The sequence below is a fragment of the Mizuhopecten yessoensis genome, unplaced genomic scaffold (genome assembly GCF_002113885.1).
Source record: "Mizuhopecten yessoensis strain PY_sf001 unplaced genomic scaffold, ASM211388v2 scaffold10867, whole genome shotgun sequence".
In the NCBI taxonomy this organism is placed as follows: Eukaryota; Metazoa; Mollusca; class Bivalvia; order Pectinida; family Pectinidae; genus Mizuhopecten; species Mizuhopecten yessoensis.
This window is the reverse complement of record NW_018408761.1, coordinates 308184-330858: the sequence shown is the minus strand read 5'-3', so window position 1 is coordinate 330858 and position 22675 is coordinate 308184. Positions and strand designations below refer to the sequence as shown.

General features: G+C 36.0%; 1 protein-coding gene across 16 annotated transcripts in view; it reads left to right on the top strand.

Annotated features, from left to right (window-relative positions):
• Positions 1-5930: 5930 nt before the first annotated feature.
• The window catches only part of LOC110463143 (RNA-binding protein Musashi homolog 2-like), a 139939-nt gene continuing 123194 nt past the window's right edge, over positions 5931-22675 (top strand). For 15 of the 16 annotated variants that reach the window (XM_021517525.1, XM_021517521.1, XM_021517520.1 and 12 more), the window contains exons 1-5: positions 5931-6107; positions 6256-6296; positions 6539-6620; positions 8508-8592; positions 10984-11025. In XM_021517525.1, coding sequence (XP_021373200.1) covers positions 6040-6107; positions 6256-6296; positions 6539-6620; positions 8508-8592; positions 10984-11025 — 318 coding nt within the window. In that variant the 5' untranslated portion in view covers positions 5931-6039. Of the gene's footprint in view, positions 6108-6255; positions 6297-6538; positions 6621-8507; positions 8593-10983; positions 11026-16118; positions 16257-22675 lie in introns of those variants that run through there. The other variant, XM_021517527.1, reaches the window with a different exon arrangement.

Sequence of the window (22675 nt, the reverse complement as noted above, 5' to 3'; positions counted from 1 at the left end):
ATCATAAAAACATTACTCGGGAGTAAAGATGGTAAGACGTTTAACCCAGGTTGTGTAATACTGAGTTATAGAGGACAATCTGTAAACTTCAAAGCCTCGGACAGGATTTAGGTTGAGAGCATACCTCCAAGTCGACAACCCGTGGAACCATATACTAGATAACATGTAAGACTCTGTGACTTTTACTGTCACGTGGGGCTGATGTCCCTCCCACTGCTGGGGTGTCGGTATTCTAGTGTGATCGGTCTACCAGACGCGAACCCAGGTCTGGTAGCAGCCATTGCAATGTTTACGTTATCATGAACTTTTAAACTATGGGTTTTTCATCGCGGCCCCTTTTTTTTATAGAAATTAAACTTTAAAAATATAGCCTGTTTATTAACACAGTAACGTATAAAACCATTATAATGTAGTTATGTGTTCCATTATCCTGCTGCGTCGGTTGATAAAAACTAGGGGCAATAACTCCTGGCCCCCAAATCATGGAAACTTCCACGTAAGATTGATCGGTTCGGGGATGAAGGGTTTTTGTAACACTATCATATATAGCACAGGCATTAGCAATCATATACAGCGCATACATTATAATCTTAAAAATAAATCAGGACGATTTGACATTCGATAACTGCAGGAAATGCTCCTATCCCACCTTATTTATAAAGAAATTTACTAGGTATAACTACAGAAAAACCTACGTAAAAAGCTTATATTACTATATGCATGATTTAAATTTCACTTACACAGATAAAAGAACGTAGCTTTGGTTTTTAGTTACACACATGAAAATCGTTTAATACTAGAATTTGAGTTACCAACACAAAAAACACACACAAAAACCGTATATTACTCTAGTTTTACTGTTATCAAACATATAAAATATAAACGCTTATTTCTGAAGTTTAAATATAAGTTACACAAGAGACGTATAAACTATGACTACTTGGTTCTATAAGTCTCTGGTTACACAACGTACAATATATGTTACTGGTGTTTTCTAGAATGTGTGTTATTCCTACTCGTGAGGGAATTCTCTTCGACATGAAATTAATAAGTAAACTCAATCGTTGGTCACTCTTCAATAACATAACAAAACCCGTGTCCAGTAAGGACGTTTGGTGGCCATGTAGACTCAATAAAAACCTATTACCGTAATAGAAATCTTCGTTAGTGGTAGAGATGTGACAATTCACGTTTTGTCCAAATTTGTCCGAAATCATTGAGGTAGAAATTACTTTATAATTCAGCCTGTGTCTGGGTTGACTGTAGGTCAAGGTCAGGCAAGGTCAAAGCAGGAAAAGTAAGAACGAATAGGACAACCTAGCCAAGCAAGCTATAGCTTCATTTCCATACAGCCTTGAACTTCTGTACACAGGGATACAGATACATCAACTGTACACAGGGATACAGATACATCAACTGTACACAATGATACAGATACATCAACTGCACACAATGATACATATACATCAACTGTACACAATGATACAGATACATCAACTGTACACAGGGATACAGATACATAAACTGTACACAGGGATACAGATACATCACACTGTACACAATGATACAGATAGATAACTGTACACAGTGATTCAGATACATCAACTGTACACAGGGATACAGATACATCAACTGTACACAATGATACAGATACATGAACTGTACACAGGGATATAGATACATAAACTGTATACAGGGATACAGATACATCAACTGTACACAATGATATAGATACATCAACTGTATACAGGGATACAGATACATAAACTGTACACAATCATACAGATACATAAACTGTACACAATGATACAGATACATAAACTGTATACAGGGATACAGATACATAAACTGTACACAGGGATACAGATACTTAAACTGTACACAGGGATACAGATACATAAACTGTACACATGGATACAGATACATGAACTGTACACAGGGATACAGATACATACACTGTACACAATGATACAGATAGATACTTAAACTGTACACAGGGATACACATCCATAAACTGTACACAATGATACCGATACATAAACTGTACACAGGGGTACAGATACATAAACTGTACAAAATGCTACACATACATAAACTGTACACATTGATACAGATACATGAACTGTACACAGGGATACACATCCATAAACTGTACACAATGATACCGATACATAAACTGTACACAGGTCAACTGTACACAGTGATACACATACATAAACTGTACACAATGGTACAGATACATAAACTGTACACGGGGATACAGATACATAAACTGTACACAGGGATACAGATACATCAACTGTACACAGTGATACACATACATCAACTGTACACAGTGATACAGATACATAAACTGTATACAGGGATACAGATATATAAACTGTACACAGGGATACAGATACATCAACTGTACACAGTGATACAGATACATAAACTGTACACAGGGATACAGATACATAAACTGTACACAGGGATACAGATACATAAACTGTACACAGGGATACAGATACATAAACTGTACACAGGGATACAGATACATAAACTGTACACAGGGATACAGATACATAAACTGTACACAGGGATACAGATACATAAACTGTACACAGGGATACAGATACATAAACTGTACACAGGGATACAGATACATAAACTGTACACAGGGATACAGATACATAAACTGTACACAGGGATACAGATACATAAACTGTACACAGGGATACAGATACATAAACTGTACACAGGGATACAGATACATAAACTGTACACAGGGATACAGATACATAAACTGTACACAGGGATACAGATACATAAACTGTACACAGGGATACAGATACATAAACTGTACACAGGGATACAGATACATAAACTGTACACAGGGATACAGATACATAAACTGTACACAGGGATACAGATACATAAACTGTACACAGGGATACAGATACATAAACTGTACACAGGGATACAGATACATAAACTGTACACAGGGATACAGATACATAAACTGTACACAGGGATACAGATACATAAACTGTACACAGGGATACAGATACATAAACTGTACACAGGGATACAGATACATAAACTGTACACAGGGATACAGATACATAAACTGTACACAGGGATACAGATACATAAACTGTACACAGGGATACAGATACATAAACTGTACACAGGGATACAGATACATAAACTGTACACAGGGATACAGATACATAAACTGTACACAGGGATACAGATACATAAACTGTACACAGGGATACAGATACATAAACTGTACACAGGGATACAGATACATAAACTGTACACAGGGATACAGATACATAAACTGTACACAGGGATACAGATACATAAACTGTACACAGGGATACAGATACATAAACTGTACACAGGGATACAGATACATAAACTGTACACAGGGATACAGATACATAAACTGTACACAGGGATACAGATACATAAACTGTACACAGGGATACAGATACATAAACTGTACACAGGGATACAGATACATAAACTGTACACAGGGATACAGATACATAAACTGTACACAGGGATACAGATACATAAACTGTACACAGGGATACAGATACATAAACTGTACACAGGGATACAGATACATAAACTGTACACAGGGATACAGATACATAAACTGTACACAGGGATACAGATACATAAACTGTACACAGGGATACAGATACATAAACTGTACACAGTGATACAGATACATAAACTGTACACAATGATACAGATACATAAACTGTACACAATGATACAGATACATAAACTGTACACAATGATACAGATACATAAACTGTACACAGGGATACAGATACATGAACTGTACACAATGATACAGATACATGAACTGTACACAGGGATACAGATACATAAACTGTACCCAGGGATACAGATACATAAACTGTACACAGGGATACAGATACATGAACTGTACACAATGATACAGATACATAAACTTCTATACAAAATAACAGACGAGATACATTGGTCGATATATTTGTTTATTTGTTTGTTAAGTGAAGGCAATTTCAAGTATGACAAATCGATATCAGCGATGTTTTGTTGCAGTTTGTGTGTTTTTTAAATACATATATATTTTTTTACTATAACTTTATAGTATAACGATAATGTTCTTAATAGTTAATAAAAGTTCCACGCGTTTAAGTTCAATGTACGTTTGTCTTGATAATTACCAATAAACTTACAATTCGTGTTCCAACGTAATAAAGATTCCGAAGTAAATGTTAAATCATTTGTCACAGTCAGTGAACAAACATTCTAAAACGGGTAAGTCCGTCGGTATAATAGAAATTCCAATTTTAACTTGAATTCCTGTTGTGTTTGATAACTGTTCCGTGATATTTAAGTGTTATTTGTATATTAAATCCTCTAGTTACACATTTTGTGTGTCAAGTGTATATCAATAAGCTCGTGAAATCGTGTACGATATAGACTTAAATTGTCTATGTTTCATCTGTCAGTAGGTTGCTACCGTTATTTAATGTTAATCCCTCTAGCTGTATTTTCCCCCGCTAACGACAGTACACCATGTTTGGGAAAGTCTTTAAGGCCGGTGTGTATGTTTCATGGCAAATAGTGCTACAGTATGTTTTACGGTATAAAACGTTCATTGTAAAAGTGATACAAATATCTCATTAATAGGATATTCTAGTGGGAAATAAATGAAATTCTATCCAAATCCGATATTTATAACCTCCAGCGTTTCGTTCACCCTAAACGATTTAATACACTTGTCTATATTTCAAATTAACGCGAAAAGGGTCACGAAGAGGGAACGGTATATATAGGTAAATATATATACAAAAAAATGCTGGATATAAAGGTTATTAACACAGTCACAGAGGATTTATTAAAGCAATCATTTCGTTGAAAAATAATAGTTTAAAACGGAATAATGTGTCAGTTAATGGTATCCTATTTAACCGAAGTAGATTAGGCCGTGCGCCTTTTAACAGTCGCAGTCTGTCCGATTCCAAACTGGGCTACATTTCAGAAGCCTTATAAGTCAAGTGATTTTAGAAATGTTTTTTATCGATCTATAAAAACATGCCTTATCAACAGGTGCTCGGATTGATAAGTCAATAAATATGCTAAATCACAGACCTACATTTTTCAAGTGCCCTATCTCGTACGGGCAGAAACTTTGAAAGGAAGAGATAATATATAATTTCTGAAAATCGGCTTGACTAGTTTATTTACAAAGCAATCGTGTACTGTGCTATATAGCGTTTATCTACCGTCCGTTTCCTAGCTGCCTAGATGATATTCCCTTATCTGTTTTAGCCTTTTCGCGAACCTGTCACCGCCAAGCAAGGGCGCGCTTATGACGAAAAGATAAATAGCATGTGCTAAAGAAAAGTGAAAGTGTAATTCAGGCTCCGTTCCCGCAAACCACACATAACAAGTTGGAACACACTGGTGACGCGAACCTGTACCAATCTAATTACTCGTACCGATTTAACACTAGCAAGCAATAGTGTTTATGTTATGAAAACGAATTCTTCTTCAATAAATGAAAATAGATTGATATTTTATGTAGAAAGTGACCTTTAGGAAGCCCCTGATTCACAGCTTAATGGAGAAATTGAAAAGTTGGTGGCGATCAATAGTATAATGAATATAAAACCCGATATAGATTTGCTGAACGCCTTACCGCTTCATTAATTCATTCATAGTCGGACTCTTCTATAGGGACCTACTTACCAGCAAAGGCGGGTTTGTTTTTCTACTGTTTATGATAGGCAGAGGCGTGGTATTCGCCCTGCTAGGTACGGTGACGTCAATATAAACTGATCACAGTTGCCTAGCGACTTGGATTCGACCAATCAATTGACTGCAGATATATGTCAATCACCGACAATTGGCGCCTTGTGAGACGCGCGAAATCTCCACCCACAATAGCCCAATGGTTGTAGTGTAGTGAACGTTGAGAATCTTCCCCACGTGCAGTTCTCCAGTATACGGTGTAGTGTTAGTAGTTAGCATTAGACTTTTAGAAATATGAAGATGGACCTCCAGGTTTCAAACACTACTAGCAATGGTACCGAGGATATACCAAATGATCCCGGGTAAGTAACAATTAATTACGATCAGATCGAACGAAAATCAAATGATTATTCATCGTTTAGGCCCGTGTGTTCGTTTTCTTCTCCGGTGGCTATAAATAGGTCACCTACGAGAGCCGTAATAATGAAGTCTCGTCTTTAATATTGACAGGAAAATGTTCATCGGTGGCCTCAGCTGGCAGACAACCGGGGGTAAGTCTAAATTCTTATTTATTCCGAGTAAATGATGTTAACGATCTTAATTTTGAATTGATTTGTGTCCACTAAGGACCCGTGCCGTTAGCTGTCACGGTGAGTGACCCTGCTGTTATTGTCTTCTTAGTGTGTGTTCATGTGTGTATGTTATCGTGTCGCCGAGTTCGTTCTATTGTCAATTCCAGAAATATCGTAACAAAAATGATCATGAATAAAAACATTTTTTATTTTTTATTCAGATTCGCTAAAGGAACACTTCGGGAAGTATGGGGAAATCAAGGAGGCTATGGTTATGAAGGACCCGACCACTAAACGATCCAGGTACGCCAATGTTTACAAACCAGTTCCGGCTCACTGCGTGTATATGCTCTGTACTCCATCGCGGTGTTTCATGCCTATGTATAGAAAATCATGGATATGTGCATATTTTATTTGTGATTATCCTCAACTATATTATTGGAGTATTGGGAATATACTGTTGCCGTCGGTAACTTGCACATCTATCGTATGTGCGCACAAAGGTATTTTTTTCCAATTAGGATCTTGTGTTCTACATTGTACACTTGGAAGATCAAAGCCTCTGTCATGTAGCGGTTATGTTGAGTTTCTACATAACGTCTAAGGCCCGTCAGCCGTTCTCATGCTATAGACTATGTTTTCTGTTTGGCCCCACTGTAAACCTGTACACATTCATCAGCCGATCTGCCCCTGATAAAGCAGCAAGGGTCTTTGATAGTTATTTATAATATCTCTTGACACCAGCTTCCTCCAGACCGTTTTTACATGCTCTAAGCATAGACAGATTTTTAATAATTCACGTCATCAGTAATTAAAACACAAACCAATTAGAGCACATTGCTGTCTTATCTGGACTCTTAATTAATTTTGGCAAAACTCCACAGTATTTTATGTACATGTATTATTTGTGATGTTTCCTTGGTCAATTTTGTCCTGTCTGAGGTATAAGCTCGAGATATAAATGCCATGTTGTATATAATTACACTGGTAGCTAGCTATGCACACAGGCATCTGTCTCCATTCTCAGCCTCCCAGCCCTACACTTGTAATACACCCGATAGATGACCTACATAACCCTAGTTGTAAATTTGAATGTAAACAATGCAGAGGAAAATTCCTGATTGAATAGCTCACCAGTGTACCAGCAACGTCTGTGTCTTGCGTTATGTTGTACATAAAGTATGCGAGGTGTTCTTCCTTGCATGAGAACAGAAAATGTATCTATACCTACATATTTTAATTGGTTAATTTAATTATCTCGGAAGATGAATTCTATTAGCCGAGGAGATGTAATTAGTGGTACATTGTAGCGACTACAGCGGAGGAGCAGTATTCACAGAGCACTAGACTACCAGATACTTCCCTTAATACGCTGTAGCCTGCACCACTCCTTCCTGCCTGGCATTAAATTGCCTACATAAATTCTAACATTTAATTTTCCAGCTGAATTCCTATTAAGTAACTAGGTTTTAAAATGACAGGAGATAGGCTTGGCCCATCACATGTGGATAAGGAGACATTTGCAGATGTAACTGTTTTAAAAGGATTTAATATATAGACTTATAGACAGTAGATATAATTACTTCGTTCGTATTTATTTTATGAGTTAATCAGTAGAAACACAAATTTTTGTAGTTTGAAAGTCATAATGTGAAAAGGATTTTTTTTGGTATTTAACTTTATTTTCTACTAAAATATAAGTCTGTCCTGGTTTTATTTTTGTCCTTGGTATTTAGATGTTTTTCTTTCAGATTTAAGTTATTTGGCTCTACTGTAGGTGGTTAGCCTGGTAGAGGAGCAGGCTCCATACATGTGAACTTCCATATCTTGTCAGTATTACTAAGTTGAACATTTAAAACAATACTTTAAAAAATCTGTAACTTGAGAAATTAATAGAAGTTTAAGTTTAAAAACAGATGTAGATCTCGATTGAAAAAAAGGGAAATTTGGAATGTTTGAAAATAAAGTTCAACTGTGAAAAAATGTAGGATCATTTTGGCGTTTAAGTTTAAAAACAGATGTAGATCTCATTTGATGAAAAGGAAATTTGGAATGTTTGAAAATAAAGTTCAACTGTGAAAAAATGTAAGGTCATTTTGACATTAAAAAAATACAAAGTTCAGATGTATACTACAGAGTACAGGACCAGGGTTTGTAGCAGAAACTTGATACAATGTTTTTGGTTTTCAGGGGCTTTGGGTTTGTCACGTTTAGAGAGTCTGCCGCTGTAGAGAAAGTGCTCGCTAATGGGCCTCACGAGCTGGACTCAAAAACGGTAATATTAACCTCTTATTGCACTAACACTGTTCTCTATCTCCAGTCGTTACTCGTTACGGTAATTTGTCCTCATTTTATTTATGGTAATTTGTTCATGTATTGACCATGATTTATCATCATGTTATTATATACACCAATTAATCACCCCTAATTAATCACTGTGTCGTCCCACTACCCTTGTATTGATATATCATTTCTCTTTCTGTAATAAATCTATAAAAATTATGAAGAAGATTGTTGTTAATTTATGTTCATACTTTTTTCATTGTTGAGCTGTGTTTTGTAAAAAAAATAAAAATGAAGGTTTTAAAAATTTTGAATTGCATCTTGAAATTTCTGATTCTTATGGTAATTTATGTTTATCATGTTTTTCAAATTTAAATTGCTAGGGATTACTGTTCAATATTGTTACAGTGTGAATACCTGGAGTATACAATCAAACGTTAGATCGGATTGATCGCATTCTGACACCATATGAATACATATAACAGTAATCTCATTTTGGAAATTGACCGTGAAAAATTACCAATAAGTATGGGGACCAATAAGTAGGGGATGTTTCCTGTTTCTATGCTAGCCTCACCTTTATCTGTGTGATGTGACAATAAAATCCCTGCTAGACCCTATCAATAGCCACTCCGACCCCCTGTGGGTTAAATTAGCATACTATCAAAAGGTATGGCTAAGTTTAAAGGTAGAAGGTGCTAGGGCCTATAGAAATGGGTTACCTGCAGTGTACCACAAACTTTCTAAATGTCACCACCAAGGTGAAAGTAAAGTTTTCCCAGGGTTTTCTAGCATTTTCATGTAAATATGTCCCAACTTGGATTATATAAGACCTAGTTTGACTCTTTTATATATGTGTGGTACACATTAAATTAAGGCTAGTTTCAAGATATAAAAAAAATGTAGAAAATTGATTTGCGCCTTAGAATAATTTTACAAATTATATAGGGCGCTATATAAATGCTGTATATTATTATTATTATTATTATTAAAGAACATAGTATATATTAGTATTTATACATAGGTTTGAAAGACATGACTTCCCTGTTTCTACCTCGGATATATATACATGTCCTGTGTAATGTGTTTTGGTGTGATGGCCTCCCTGGTGTGGCCCCTCTTGTTTCATCTTGTGAATGTCATACATTTATATCAAAACCTATTAAACTGTTACACTCCCAGAGTCTGTGATTGGTCAAGGTGGAAAACAGATGAATATTCATGATTTTAAATTAATTAATATACCTGTCAATTTTGTTTAATAAAAATGTTGAAAAAAAATTGTGAATAGATTTCAAAAGAAAGAATAGGCAAGGTAGAATGCTTTGTTGTAGGTAAATTGTACATAATCTGTACAAAGGGAGCGATTCCTAGGCCAAGTTTGTAAACACTGCTTTTACCTGCCTTTATCGGTAAATATCCTGAGGATAGCTTATTTTGAAAGTAAACTATCCACAGTAATATTTCAAGATTTCCAAAGCTGGGTTGAATAGCTGTCTCAGTGTTAATATTCAAGGCTGTAATTGGTTTTCACCACTGTGTTAGAGTCTTATTGAACAGGTCTTGTTATAGTTTTTCTGGTATAACAAAACTCTCTTTCAAAACTTGGACCTCTACTGTGTAAACGTTCCATTGAAATCAGCCCCAATGTCATAGCCGAAGGTGTTTGTATAGCACAGAAGGTATGGATCAGAACCGCTGAATGCTGTGTGTTTGTCAGGAAGAAAGAAGTTGGTTCGATCAACCCGTCTAATGTTTACTTATATTTTAACTGGATGGGAAAGAACGCCGTTACATCACACGTGCTCTATTGTTTGGAATAACGATCGGGAAAGAATCGAATACATTTAGTGAGGGTCTGGCTATTGTCAGGGCAGACCATGACGTCGACAATGGTACACTAAAAACGCCCGACCTAATTGGTTGTCAGTCAGTTCCTAGAGCTTTTGAGATGGAAAGTAATTAAAGACTGTTGCTTGGACTCTACTTAAGGACTAGGTGCACATCAATCACACGATATTAACTTGTAGTACAACTCATTGAGGACTGCATTGGGACTTTACTACTACTACTACACAACACTTGTGCCTTTACACCTTACTACAGGCGTACTACACACATCTGGCGCCCTGTGGTCAAACTGTCCAGCTCCAGCCAAGCCTGTGTGAAGGACAGAGAGTGACACGCAAGACATCACACAGCATAATATCTGACCATCTTTATTGTTAAGTGTGACACACTGGCCAGTACACAAAATACTTGTCATTTATTCGTCCAGTCTACCTTGACCAGTACAGTCGTTGGGCAGTCCTTCCTGTAGTGTTTTATATATATACCTGCTTGTCTTACTAAAATGGATGCTCTATGGTACCTCTATCCACAGGTGGACCCCAAGGTAGCGTTTCCCAGAAAGGCTCAACCAAAGGTTAGTACTCATCTTCATTTTCATTGCCTTGTTTAATCGACTGTGTGAACCCACGTTTTATGTGGGAAAGAGCTTTTTTAAATGCATGCTTTCTCTCCTGTCTGGAGTTATTTATGGCACAGGATCAGATTGTGTTCTCTGGGAGATTGCCGGGCATTCTTTGATGAATGTGTGAGGTGCGAGTAGGACAGCTCCCCTTTACAGATTAGTGAACCTCTGATATTGGGAGTCTAACACTGCAGGTTAAATGAAATGATATTCAATAATTCATTGGTAGTATATCTCTGTATAGATAGGACATTCGTGATGAAATATGCCGATTGTAGTGTGTGCAGATTGGATTTACCTGTACGTGTCTCACCTTGCTGTAGTAATTCCCGATAAAATCTCATTCATCATCAAATGTATTTTTTTAAATATTTCTCACTGAGAATATGCTATTTTTTAATTTATTCTGCATAATCCACCAATAAGGGGTAATTAAACTACAGTTTTCAATTTCTTTTTTTTTAAAATTTAAAACAAAAGGTTATTGTATTGTTTAGCTTTAAGAAACAGCTTTAAGTTATCAATGTCCTGAATTGTAAACCATATAAGGTATAGGGGAAAATTGATTCTTCTAGAGCTGAAGGTTATTTATTTTAAATGACTTCCAATATCTGCATATTTATCGTATAAATGCACTTGTGGTATAGCTCTCTTTCCTGTAGTTGCTCCGTTCATCAGTCTATACTGTTGAGTAAGGTGTTACTCTGAAAACATGCAAGATTACATTGCCTATCAATTCTTGCATAAAAGGTAGGTTATATATGTCGTAATCTGGCCGTAGAGACTCCGCACATCAGTAGAAAGAATTCAGTAAAAAAATCAATTCGAAAACGAGGAGCATCAGTCAGTGGCCAAATTCGTCTGTGCAGTGTGTCCCGTGAATCAGTCTGGTAGGGATTTGTACCGTATCTTGCTGAGAAAATCGCCGGGAAGGGAGACAGAAAAGTGGGTATAGCAGTGCATACTTGGTGCTCCAGGAATGATGAGGCCTGCACATTTATCTGTTAATGTACATGTACCTACAGCCGTGGGCTGCAGTGAGATCTGATAGGGCGCACAGAAACCAGGGGTACAGCTAAACATGCTCTGGGATAAAAGCATTTTGTCATATCTACAGTGTTATTGTAAAATGAAAGTTCATACATTCAGTTAATAGCTTTAGGGGTAGCCTGACAGTGTAGCTATCTCAATGAGAGGTTTTCAATGGAGGCCATACTTGAAGTTCCACTTTGAGGTTCCCACTGTCACTGGAACACAGTGGGGCACCTATTTATGGCCGGACACATTCAGACTTAGATTGAAACAAATTCCACAATTTTCACCAGGTAATGAAAGGCAAGCGTGAGGGTCCTTGAATCAGAATTTTAGGTTTTATCTCGCTTGATAGTCATGAATCATCAGCTTTGTGGCAGAGGGGGAGGGATAGGGTCTTGCAATTTTTATCACTCTCTTGGAAATTATGTTGTATTTATGTACATAGGTGTTGAACAGTTTTGACTTCGAATTATCCGATACTGAGTGCTTGCATTTATTTACTGAAATTAATTTGATAAGTTTTGATGCTTGAAAATATCCAGATTGTTGGTTAATTGAGCAGAAGTATGGGATATAATGTATTCAGGGATATAATGAATTTAATTGCTCTAATTGATGGTTGAGTTCACATATGGAGAGGTCAACTTCTGTACAGTTATATGTAGTGTAACATCTGTGTACAAATGTTTTACAGTTTTATGTGTTGGAGGTCAGTATCCCCTTAGAGAGCCCTTAGCAAGTTTTCAAGGTTCAAACCCTCTTTACTTGTCCTATCACCTCGGTGAGAATGAGACTCCATACATCTCGCCTGTTGTCCCAAACACTCCATATTTTTCTATTGTTCCCTGAGCAAATATGATGATTGAACCCTATTCATGGTAAAACTGGGTCCTTTTACATTGGGGGATACAAGAACATATTTGTTCAGTAATCTTCAGATAGTCCAATTTTACTCTGAGCATATTCAAATATTGTTGGTTAGTTTGTAGATCGATAATACAGTTGGTTATTTACATACATGGCTCCCTCAGTGGCCTCCTAAATTTGCCATATCGTCAGAAACTGGAAAAACAGAGTTTCCTCTATTAGCACTCCTGTTTAAAAAGCCTGACTCCAGTTAGGTGAAGATTATGTTCCCAGACTCACAGAGATCGTCTGGGCATTTGGGGTTGGGGAGGTTTGTCTGCATTGTGGCAGGGCTGTAAAATAGCCTCCAGTTTCTAGTATGATGGGAAAGTGAGGAGAGCTCCTCAGTATTTACCAGCAAAATGGCCTATCAATACTTATGATACATCCAGTCATTTAGGATTTTTTTCTGAGATTAAAAAAATCATTCTGACAATTTTTTCCATGATTTGATATAGTTTAACTCATCCACCCCTGAAGTTTCATAATGAACTATTCATACCTTTTAATTGGAAGAGTTCAAATGTGTCTTCAGGGGTGAATGTGTTAATGATCTTTAAACAGTTGAAACAGTTGTAATTTAGATTACTTGACCGTTAAACTAGGTTATTAGAGATGTTACAATTTTGGTTAAGCTGTTCAGACTTGTGTGTGTCAGTTGATCTAGTGTAGAGTTCTTCAGCATACACATGTGATTCACTAATTGGTTGTTTCATACCCAACTTCCCAATGCCAGAGCCGATGAACCGTAAACACCTTGTGGTGACTGTTATGAAATATGAGATATATTAGATTAACAGTAATTCTTTTTCGGCCATGTTTTTCGTTTTGTTTTGATTTATACCGGATCAGAAAGTATGAAAGCATAGCCACATTTCTTACATTACAGTTAATATATAGCCCATTTGTAAAGTTGTTGTAGCTGAACTAACTCTATATGGTTGGTCATCGTAAAGTTTTGATTTTTATGTATTTCTTGGATTAACAAAGTATTTTGGAAATTGACTGAGGAAGTCTTTTGATATCTGCCTATATTTTAAGGTATACAGTGTAATGGTAACTCATTAAATAATGGAAAGAGTAAAATCTAAAATCTAAAAAATAGAATGATCTTATTATTTTGATCAAATTGAGAAGAAAAATGTATAAATCTCCATAGGAATAAGGCCAAATTTTGATACGACCCCAAAAACATTTGCAGGAAAAACAAGATTTCCAAAATATTTGTTTTTCGTCATTGGATCTCGTAGGTTACTGATTTTCATTTTGTTTATATGACATCCTGTCTATATTTGAGTCGCAATTCTATCTCAAATTAGTCTGATTCTTTTTAAAGATTTTTCCAACTGTTGCATACTGATCTAATAAAAAAGAAAGGTCATAAACCCTCACCACATGTGTAAGCTATTCACATGTGTTCTAGTTTGTATGCCACAATTTAAAATCATCAATAAATGTGTTTGGCTTTTGTCCCCGATGTCTTCAGTTACATGTACCGATCCCTCACAAAACTAAGGGAGATACATGTCGAGATGTTGCTGTTGTTACACTAAACATTATCACGTAAATCCATACTGCCTGTAACACATGGTGTAGGTAAAGAATCGAAAGTCGGGAAAAATTAGGAAATGATTTGTGGGAGATGTTGATAATAAATGGATGTTTAATACGTCATCCCAGAGGAATCACAAATATCAATTGATTTTTACGTACATTGTAGTTGTCGATGGTTGCTATCCAGATTCGGTGAGAACACAATGTCCTACACAATAGATTTACTATGTTATCGGACTCAGATTGATCCAGCAATTTCCTGTTATTTAATATAAAACTACCACAGCCATCTGTTATGAGGCTGAGGACATGGTGGTACAGGTTTTCTGGTAGTGATGCATATTTTTTCATTTTCTCCAAATTTTCCCTCCTACCCCTCTACTCCAGAAACAGTGAGTTGATTATAGGAAAGCTTGCATGCCTGCCCAAACTTATCGTAAATCTTGGTTGCAGCTTTTGTTTTTAGGACGGAGACTGGTTGATAATTTAAGAACGCCTTTGAAACCTCCAACTTGAAACACTGCTTTCATATTGATTTCTTAATTTCTTGTTGAGTTGCTTTTAAATTGTAAAGCTTTTTTTTTATGTTTTAACATCTTCATGCTATGCAGTAACCATAGAAAAAGTCAGAATACTTTCAAGTTATTCTTGCTATTCAATTTTGCCAAAATATTGTAGACAAAAACAAAAAAACTAAAATGGCTTCAACTTTAGAGGCAGGCAATAGAAAAACATGCTTGAAGAATTTTGAATGGAAAGTCACTTTTATTCTTTCAAAACGAAATATTGTTAATGATTCATGAAGTTGAACATTTGCAAAAAGAAGAGTCTACAATTAAACACATTTGGAAAATGTTCTTTTCACAAAGAAAAGATAATATAACATGCCAGAATCACAAATATGAAATAGGATGAAATAGTATATTTTTGAAATGACCTTGAAAATTATACTGCAAAAAATGTTACGGTATTTTTAGATTTGCACCTTATAAACTGGTCAAATCTGTTTAATTGCATCATGAGATTGAAACTTTCGCTTAAATGTTCAGTGAAGCAGCAATGATAATTATTGATAATAATGTTGGGTAATTAGGTTCAGTTTTAATATTAGAAAAAATATGACAAAACTTTGATGATTTAGTGAAAGTGAACACCATTTTCACAAGAAGTCGGGTTAAACAATAGCATTTCACGGTTGTCGATAGACATACCTGGGACATTTAATCAGTGAAGACCTATTGTTAAACCAAGGTCTGGGCTGATTATAACCAGCCCATAAATGTCTCTCCTACAGCAGAGAAAGTGAAAGGAGACGCTAATTACCAAGTGTTGACAATTGGGAACATTACAGCGACCGTGTCATCACATAATTACGATAATAGGGCTGCTATCCAATTTAAAAATTCCATTACCTGGCAGCTTTTGTGGCATTTTTATTCAGTTGTGAATGTTGAACAACGGCCTATAAAGGGAATACTATTTGCATTTCTGTTCCGAATGGTTCCGTCCTCAAAAATTCTCTTTGTTTTCTTAGTTAACGTACGGCTTTCGAACACGTCGGATGTGCTTACCTTCATTCTGTGTGGCTTAGTTTGTTTGACATTGCCAGAGCTATTGGTACAGTGTGGTGTTAGAATCTAGTAAGCGGGTATATTTGTGTGGAGTATCGGGGAATGGGTAGAACCACGGTAAGTAGGATGTGTGATATTACGTAAATCTTAGAAAATTACTTATATTTCTGTTAACGACCGGTCAATTAGGATAAAATCTAGATGGGAAAGATCGTCATATTAGATGTTAGTTTTTACACAAGATCTTCACACACTTTACACAGAATCATTTATTATTTTCTTTCAACTTTTTGTCTGTGTTATGACTGATTATGAAGAAAACAATTGAAAGCTTTTGAAATCATCTGTCTGGCACATCTAGGGAAGTTTCCTTCTTTTCATCTTAAATCATTAAATACTGACATGATTGATTGAGACAGTTAATTATACGACATGAAAAACAATCTACAATTAGTTTTAATCTAAATGTCTCAAAATCATGATTTTGGGGAAATACATAATATGGTGATATGAGGTTCTAATTGTGTAGGTAACTGTACATAGTAGGTTATTTGAGGTCCTAATTGTGTAGGTAACTGTACATAGTAGGTTATTTGAGGTCCTAATTGTGTAGGTAACTGTACATAGTAGGTTATTTGAGGTCCTAATTGTGTAGGTAACTGTACACAGTAGGTTATTACATAGACTTTGATGTCAGCTGTTAAATTAACTTTTGTTACATAAAGCTCAAGTCGACAGGCAGGTCAAAGGTTATCTTCATATTCATGACTAGACTGTACAGCGTCTGTCTACATCCCGTAAATCACTTCCAACTCGTCTTATTTGTATGAAATGCCACAACATCGATTTGCACAATAATTTTATTCATTGAGTTCTCATCTCCAACACATAATTTCTTTTCTTTTTTTCAAATTTGTTTACCCATGATTTCTTGAGTGATATCTCAAAATCTATTCCCATAATTCCCTGGAGATATTTCAAAATTAATACCCATGATTCCCAAGAGATATTTAAAATCTAATATGCCACTATGACAGCGTACAATTATGGGAAATGTCAACAAAGATCGGCAGGTATATTGAATGTGATGTTGACTCTGGGATAATACATGGAGCCAATAAGAGCTGAAGACGAGAGGAGAAAGTTCCATACCATCTGACAAGGTTGAGAAATCAATATTTTATTACTAAAAATAAACTTCGCTTTAGAAAAAAAACGATCATTGAAGTGTGTTTTGTGTAAATTTTGGACATAGGTTTTATTGTTAGAAGTGGACCAGAAGACTTACCAATGTTGAGACGTTACACGGGGGCTACGTACGGCAGCAAATAAAACCCAGTCATACACGCAACACAGACCCTTTATGTAATAATTAGGACTTTTTATTAAATTCAATAATGAAATAAATTGTCAAAGAATCAGAAATAATTTCTGTTGATAGAAATAAAAAACAGAAAAGTAGACTGAACTGGCCTACTGAATGGCTTAGCTCAATGCTGGTTTTAAAATCACATCAATTCATTGCATTTATATGGCCCGATTCATAACTGTAGATGACGCCTTTCATACCCCATGAGAACTCACTTTTCAAGATTTCTAAATCAAATCTTACTTGTCTGAGTCATCGTTTTTTCAATGTTGGAAAAAATGATTTTGGATATTCATGAAAATGACTGATAGAAGATTGTCTGTCAGTGTGGCTGGTGTACTTAGCTAAAGATTGTCTGTCGGTGTGGCTGGTGTACTTGGCTAAAGATTGTCTGTCGGTGTGGCTGGTGTACTAAGCTTAAGATTGTCTGTCGGTGTGGCTGGTGTACTTAGCTAAAGATTGTCTGTCGGTGTGGCTGGTGTACTTAGCTACACCTGAGGGTAGACCTTGATAGTCACTGCCATTGTAGGCCTTCTCTTTACCCTACACAACCACAATTCACATTCAACCTTTACTGTTTTGTAGTCTTTTTCTATGGTTATTGATAAAACCCAGTATCAAATTAGTCATGCAAAGACTTGGACTAGAATCAAATGACATTCATCGAGTGAAATCCTAGGTCACAGTAATGTATTTTTAGATTTGATTTATTATTTATTTTTCATTTTTACTTTTCAAGGACAAATTGAAGTTATGTATATTAAGAATACATTTTTCATTATTTGTGTAGCATGAATTAATTGGGATATTTGCTTTCATAAGAAAAAGTCATTAAGAAATTGAAGGTCATATATTAAGATTAAATTGAATAGGATGCAAATATTTTTATTGATTGGTTAGCTCCCTTTTCTGACTTCTTCTTTTCTGAGTCAAAATCTGACATTGAGACAAACGCATATAAATAATCAAAGAGGACCAAATGTTTCACATACAATCTTCAACTTTACATTGTTGTCAACAACAAAGATTTGTCTTATCTCTTGGATCAATATTTATTTCTGATACAAAAAAAACAGGATTCTAAAGACTTTTTAAAAGAATCCAGTGCAAAGTCATTAATTTCTGTCATTATAATGTTAAGTATCTCTAAACAACATGCAGTATATCATAGTGGCATTTATATCTAGGTAATTATTGCAGCATCTTTTGAAAAAACAAGGCTTTCTTCACAGAGAAGTTGTCATCAAATTATAAAATGCAAGTAAAGTTCTCAAAAATATTTATTGGTAATCAAGCTTGTGAATTGTGTAGTTGGTTTATATAGTTCAGTTTGTTTCCATTTAAGCCTGGCTGTTCCATGAGTTGAGTGCTCTGCCCGCTAGTATAAGGGTATTGAAATAAGCAATATTTGTTCACATTTGTGGTCTGTCAATGGATATATTGTGTTAAAACCAATCTAAAGTGTACATGAAGGGAATTGAACTCATTTGTTAGCTCGACCTGGCCCAGCTTTTATAGGCGTAGAACACAAACGGTAGTGTTAAACTCCAGCTTAAAGTAATTTTGTGATACGATATTGATGAATGTGAAACATGCAAATTAGCGATAACAGCCACGGAGAGCGACAACTTGCATTTGTGTGATGGTAGACAAAGGAACAAGGCCCAAGTAAGGGTGTATACCCTATACCCTCGGGGCAGGTCTGCATACAGATGCATGTCACCTGACAGAGTTAAACTGATAACACAATTACATGTGGCTGTTGTGTCAAGATTGAGTTCAGTCCAAGTGAGATGATAAAAAATTGATAAAAGTAAGTTTTATCGATAAGATACTCCGAGTGTTAGATTAAGATAACTGAAGACCCAACAAATAAAGCCCCTTAGAGTGAGTACTTTGCTGTAGGTGTGCGTCTAGATTATCTCCAAAAAGATAACATTGACATTCTCCTGAGGGGTGCCGAGTTCAGGTCAGTTTTTTCAGGAAAGAGACTTTTTGAATTCGATCATGAAGTTTTACAGTATAAAATGTTTGCATTGATGTCACCCACATCAAATTGAAGACAAATATCGATGAGGTAGCCCAAATATGTCAAAGAAATGTCGCATTCCTTCAATATCAGCTTTTTTTGTTGAGTTGTACACTTTGTGGCCCGGCACTAACACTAAAGCTAAGTTTAACTTTCCCGAGCTGAGTTGTGCCTCTACATAGCTCTACATTATATGGATACTAAGATTTGCCTTTTCCGAGTTGGGTTTTACTTCTGTGTGGCCCTACATGTACACTAACACTGATGTAAGTTCCACTAGTTGTGTTATACTTCTGTGTTAAAACAGGCAAAGGGAAAAGATTTGATTTAATAGATAACAGTATTATACAGAGCCTACAAACTCGTTAAAGGTAAGTAAGGCGAGACTAACAGGGGTTTTCACCTGTGAGCTTCCAGGTGACTGGAAAAATTAAAGTAATGAGACCGAGTTAATGGCCTTAGTAAGATCTTAATCATATGTAGTAAAGCTCTCCAATTTCTTTGTCCTGCTTGTTATTGGTGACGTGTATAATTATAGTTAGTTATTGGTTATGTACTGTTAATCATTTGTTATGGTTTCTATACCTGTACAAAACATATCTGTCTGTCATAGCGGTTAATTGTAAACTCATTGTCATAGTGGTTAATTGTAAACTCATTCTCATAGTGGTTAACTTGCACACACCCAATGTTGTAGACTTACAGTGGTTAACTTGCACACACCCAATGTCAGACTTATAGTGGTTAACTTGCATACACCCAACGTCATATACTTATAGTGGTTAACTTGCATACACTCAACGTCGTAGACTTATAGTGGTTAACTTGCACACACCCAATGTCAGACTTATAGTGGTTAACTTGCATACACCCAACGTCATATACTTATAGTGGTTAACTTGCATACACTCAACGTCATAGACTGCAAGTGGTTAACTTGCATACACGCGTTGCCATAGCTGTCAACTTACATACACCCTTCGTCATAATGGTTAATTTGTATACATTAGTTGTTATAGTGGTTAATTTGCTAAACCTATTGTCACTGCAAATAATATTTGTACATTTACTGTCATAGTGGTTAATATATCTAATCTATATCCAGTCCATTGTATGAGAGGTGAATTTCATTCCAGCGTCACACATTTTGTCCTTCTTTTGCTGTTCAAGTAGGCTGAAGCACATATTTACTTTCAAGATAAAACACTACTTTTTCACTGCTCTTTGTCTTTATATCTTTTACAAAGTCAAGAATACTACAAAGCTGTTAGACAGGTCAAAGTCTGGTGTTGAATTTGGTTTTATGTCCACAGTTTACCATAATTAACCTGAAAAAATTATTCACCCCTAAAGTCTTTTTTGAACTTTACCAAATCAAAGACTTGGCAGGTCCAATTAAAATATGTAGGGGTGAATAAGTTATTTTTTTTAGAATGGTTACAGATAAAGTGTAGACAATGCTTGAATGTTAAGTATACTGTGAAATCACAATTTTTTGTGGAGTTTTAATTTCGTTGAATTCGTGGGTAATCTTCATCCACGAATTCATAGGTCCACGAAATCGGGAAACGGCTTAATTTTGGCCCCACAAAAATATCTGATTTCACAGTGTTACAGTTGCATTTTGTATATTTGTAAAACAGACAATTCTTGTAAATGTATATTGATATTTGTGTGTCACCCGATGTGTCTAGACACCAAATTAATTGACTGATAATTCTCTTAGACACCAAACTTTCAATATTACATAGACACCAAACAAAATGACCAGTTCAAAGTGAGGCAGGTTAGACCAGCGAGATATTTATGTACTGTAAATTGAATTTAATTGATGAGTAGACCTTGCACTATTATGCCGATTCACATTTTGTTTATTTCTGATCAATTCTGTTCAACTAAGGGTGTTGATAATTGAGCTATTTTGGTTATTAGTGTAGCTAGTGACGAGGATCAGCTGTGGGACTCCTGTGTCCTCTGATCTAGTGTAAACTGACCCCGGCCTGTGACAGACCACACAATTATATTACAATGGCCTCTTACAAACCCCGTCTCTACTTATTTAATGACTTGCTTTGAAGTTTATTTGTGGGATAAAGTTGTCATTGGCTTTTTTGTTTCAATTTTTAAGAAAACACATCTGCACTGACATTAGACATTATTTTGGTATTTTAACTATCCATTGGGCATGGTGACTTAGAAAATAATTTTCTATAATTATCTTTATCTATAAATGAATACTTTAGAGAGATATGTTCACCAATGTGACATTTATATATCTTTTCAACACCTTAGTCAATGTTACCTGGTATATAGGTTGCTTTTATCTGGTAATTGGACAATCTACGGTATTGACAGCAATTTAGCCCCTTCTATTGGTGAAAAACAATTTGCCAAAATTCGGGAGGGCAAGATCTTGTGTTCCTGGGCTAAGTGAGGAGGCCTGCATAGAGGTTATTTGACACAAAACTCGACTTCATCACACCGAAAGAAAAGAAAAAATACCACCCTATTCCTGGCCTGCAACCCAAGTAGGCATGGCTTATTTGTGAGTGGGGGCTTATTTGTGAGCAGGGGCTCGTTTGTGAGCAGGTGCTTATTTGTGAGCAGGGGCTTATTTGTGGACAAATACGGTATAAGGGCTTATTGGTATATTGATTGCGGTCAGGCCGAGGTGTGTTTCACACCAGTCTGTGTATATACCTATGCATCTCTAGCCTTGTCAAAGTCTTATGTGCCAACTGGTCATATTTTCATATGCATGATCAAAAGATGCTAGTATTATGAATGGAAATTTATACAATTTAACCCCCTAGATACATATTGGCTACATTCAAGACAGTAGGGGGTTGAGTCTACTAGCGGGAAGGAGGGAGTTGAGGTACAGGTTAGGTGCTAACACATTGTACAGGAGATTCACTGGTGACAGGCTTTCCCTACAAGGACCACACTATTTGTGATAGCACGCCTTACTCCTCCTGTATTGTGTCTTGTCTTCAAACTAGACTTTGTCTGAAAAGGGAAAATAGAAAAGGTTTGTAATACACAGACACATGGATCGTTCGTCTCTTCGTCCTTCTGCTGTGCCACGAGGTGTCCTCACATCTGTACAGTAGATGGTGGCTTATTTTATTCTGCTGT